The sequence below is a fragment of the Lontra canadensis genome, unplaced genomic scaffold, assembly GCF_010015895.1.
Source record: "Lontra canadensis isolate GAN:19392208 unplaced genomic scaffold, GSC_riverotter_1.0 scaffold4220, whole genome shotgun sequence".
In the NCBI taxonomy this organism is placed as follows: Eukaryota; Metazoa; Chordata; class Mammalia; order Carnivora; family Mustelidae; genus Lontra; species Lontra canadensis.
The window spans coordinates 1-2,590 of NW_022635201.1; the positions used below are offsets into that span (position 1 = coordinate 1).

Consider the following 2,590-nt stretch of genomic DNA (forward strand, 5'->3'; position numbering starts at 1 on the left):
ACGACCTTCCATCTGGATTCTAATTTGTAGGTTAGAAGTGATTTTGAGGCCCCTGTTTCCCACTCTCCTCCATCTCCTAGCCGGCGGGGCTCCGGAGAGGCGCCGCTTCCCCGTCCCCGGAGCCGCCCGGCTGCCGCCGCCTCCGCCCTCCGCTCGCGGTGAGCCCGTCAGTCCCCCGCACCGTGCGCTCGTCCGTCTGGGCCATGGATGGCGGGGATCTGATGAGCTTCTTTCTTCTGGTGTCATTAACGGACCTTTTACCATGAACAATTCTACTCCTACAGGATTTTCATCTTCCATCTTACATGATGAGGATGAGAGCTGCACCCTAACAGAAAGACAAGTAGAGCCTGAGTCACTGCTAATGGGAATGACAACAAGAAATTTAAAGGAGATAGACCTCCCTGTTCGCCTTCCCGTGTTCTCCATCTTCGCAAAATTCCAAGTGATGTCACCGAAGCAGAGGTCATATCATTAGGTCTACCATTTGGCAAAGTTACTAATCTTTTGATGTTGAAAGGAAAAAGCCAGGCTTTCTTAGAAATGGCTTCTGAGGAAGCTGCGGTTACTATGGTGAATTATTACACTCCTGTTACTCCTCACCTTCGAAGCCAGCCTGTTTTTATTCAGTATTCCAATCACAGAGAACTTAAGACTGACAATCTACCTAATCAAGCTAGAGCCCAAGCTGCATTGCAGGCTGTCAGTGCTGTCCAGTCGGGAAGTCTGGCCCTTCCTGGAGCTCCTACCAATGAAGGCACAATCCTACCTGGGCAGAGCCCTGTGCTCCGAATAATTATTGAAAACCTCTTTTACCCTGTTACTCTGGAAGTTCTTCATCAGATATTTTCCAAATTTGGCACTGTCTTGAAGATTATCACCTTTACAAAGAATAATCAGTTTCAAGCCTTGCTTCAATATGCTGACCCAGTGAATGCACATTATGCCAAAATGGCTCTGGATGGCCAGAATATCTATAATGCATGCTGCACTCTGCGTATTGACTTCTCCAAGCTCACCAGCCTTAATGTGAAATATAATAATGACAAAAGCAGAGACTTCACTCGTTTAGACCTTCCTACTGGTGATGGCCAGCCATCCCTTGAACCCCCTATGGCCGCTGCTTTTGGTGCACCAGGTATAATTTCTTCACCCTATGCAGGGGCAGCTGGATTTGCCCCAGCCATTGGATTTCATCAAGCTACAGGATTATCAGTCCCAGCTGTTCCTGGAGCTCTGGGCCCTCTCACAATCACCTCCTCTGCTGTCACTGGAAGGATGGCTATTCCTGGGGCTGGTGGTATACCAGGAAATTCTGTTCTGCTTGTCACCAATCTCAATCCTGATCTTATCACACCACATGGGCTTTTTATCCTGTTTGGAGTATATGGTGATGTACATCGAGTGAAGATTATGTTTAATAAGAAAGAAAATGCTTTGGTTCAGATGGCAGATGCGAGTCAAGCTCAGCTAGCAATGAACCACCTGAGTGGACAGAGACTTTATGGAAAAGTACTTCGCGCTACACTGTCCAAACATCAGGCAGTTCAGCTTCCTCGAGAGGGACAAGAAGACCAAGGTCTGACTAAGGATTTTAGCAATAGTCCTTTGCATCGCTTTAAAAAACCTGGCTCTAAAAACTTCCAGAATATCTTTCCACCATCAGCTACCCTGCATCTTTCCAACATTCCCCCTTCTGTTACAGTGGATGATCTGAAGAACCTTTTCACAGAAGCGGGATGTTCAGTGAAGGCTTTTAAATTCTTTCAAAAAGATCGCAAAATGGCACTCATTCAGTTGGGATCTGTGGAAGAAGCAATCCAGGCCCTCATTGAGCTTCATAATCATGATCTTGGAGAAAATCACCACCTCAGAGTTTCCTTCTCAAAATCTACAATCTGATTTTTCTGTGAATTTTTCTCCTAAGACTGGACCATAATTTCAGTAAAACCTTCAGACATAGACTGAAGCAGCTCAAGACCAATTCTGCCTCTTTCACGAAAGTAACTCTGGTTTGATATTCAAGTATATACAGAAAATCAAGGGATATTCTTTTCTTTTTCTTCTTTTTTTCCATTTCCCCCCCCTCTTGCCAGGATGTGATCAAAGGTTTGTTTTTCCTTTGTACCATAGTTTCTATGAAAATAACCTTCAGGAAATTTTTTTTTTCAATAATTTAATTCCCTATACTAAGTTAGATTTCAAGAGGACAGACTTTCTTTTAGTTTGGGTCCCAGCATCCCTTCCTGATCAAAACTCTTCAAAGTGTAGGGATAGAGGGCACATACCTCAATATTATCAAAGCCATCTATGAAAAACCCATCGCAAATATCATTCTCAATGGAGAAAAACTGAAAGCTTTTCCGCTAAGGTCAGGAACACGGCAGGGATGTCCGTTATCACCACTGCTATTCAACATAGTACTAGAAGTCCTAGCCTCAGCAATCAGACAACAAAAAGAAATTAAAGGCATCCAAATCGGCAAAGAAGAAGTCAAACTATCACTCTTCGCAGATGATATGATACTATATGTGGAAAACCCAAAAGACTCCACTCCAAAACTGCTAGAACTTGTACAGGAATTCAGTAA

The 2,590-nt window shown here is 44.1% G+C and overlaps 1 protein-coding gene across 2 annotated transcripts; it reads left to right on the forward strand.

Moving 5' to 3' along the window:
- Positions 1-54: 54 nt before the first annotated feature.
- Positions 55-2,091, forward strand: LOC116863869 (polypyrimidine tract-binding protein 3-like). Of its 2 annotated transcripts, XM_032851181.1 has the most exons (3): positions 55-283; positions 361-1,129; positions 1,208-2,091. In XM_032851181.1, the coding sequence occupies exons 1-3, from the start codon at positions 263-265 to the stop codon at positions 1,900-1,902; spliced, it is 1,485 nt and encodes a 494-aa protein (XP_032707072.1). In that variant the 5' UTR covers positions 55-262; the 3' UTR covers positions 1,903-2,091. The 2 variants fall into 2 exon arrangements, with proteins under 2 accessions (XP_032707072.1, XP_032707071.1); XM_032851180.1 differs by having other exon boundaries at positions 361-2,091.
- Positions 2,092-2,590: the final 499 nt, after the last annotated feature.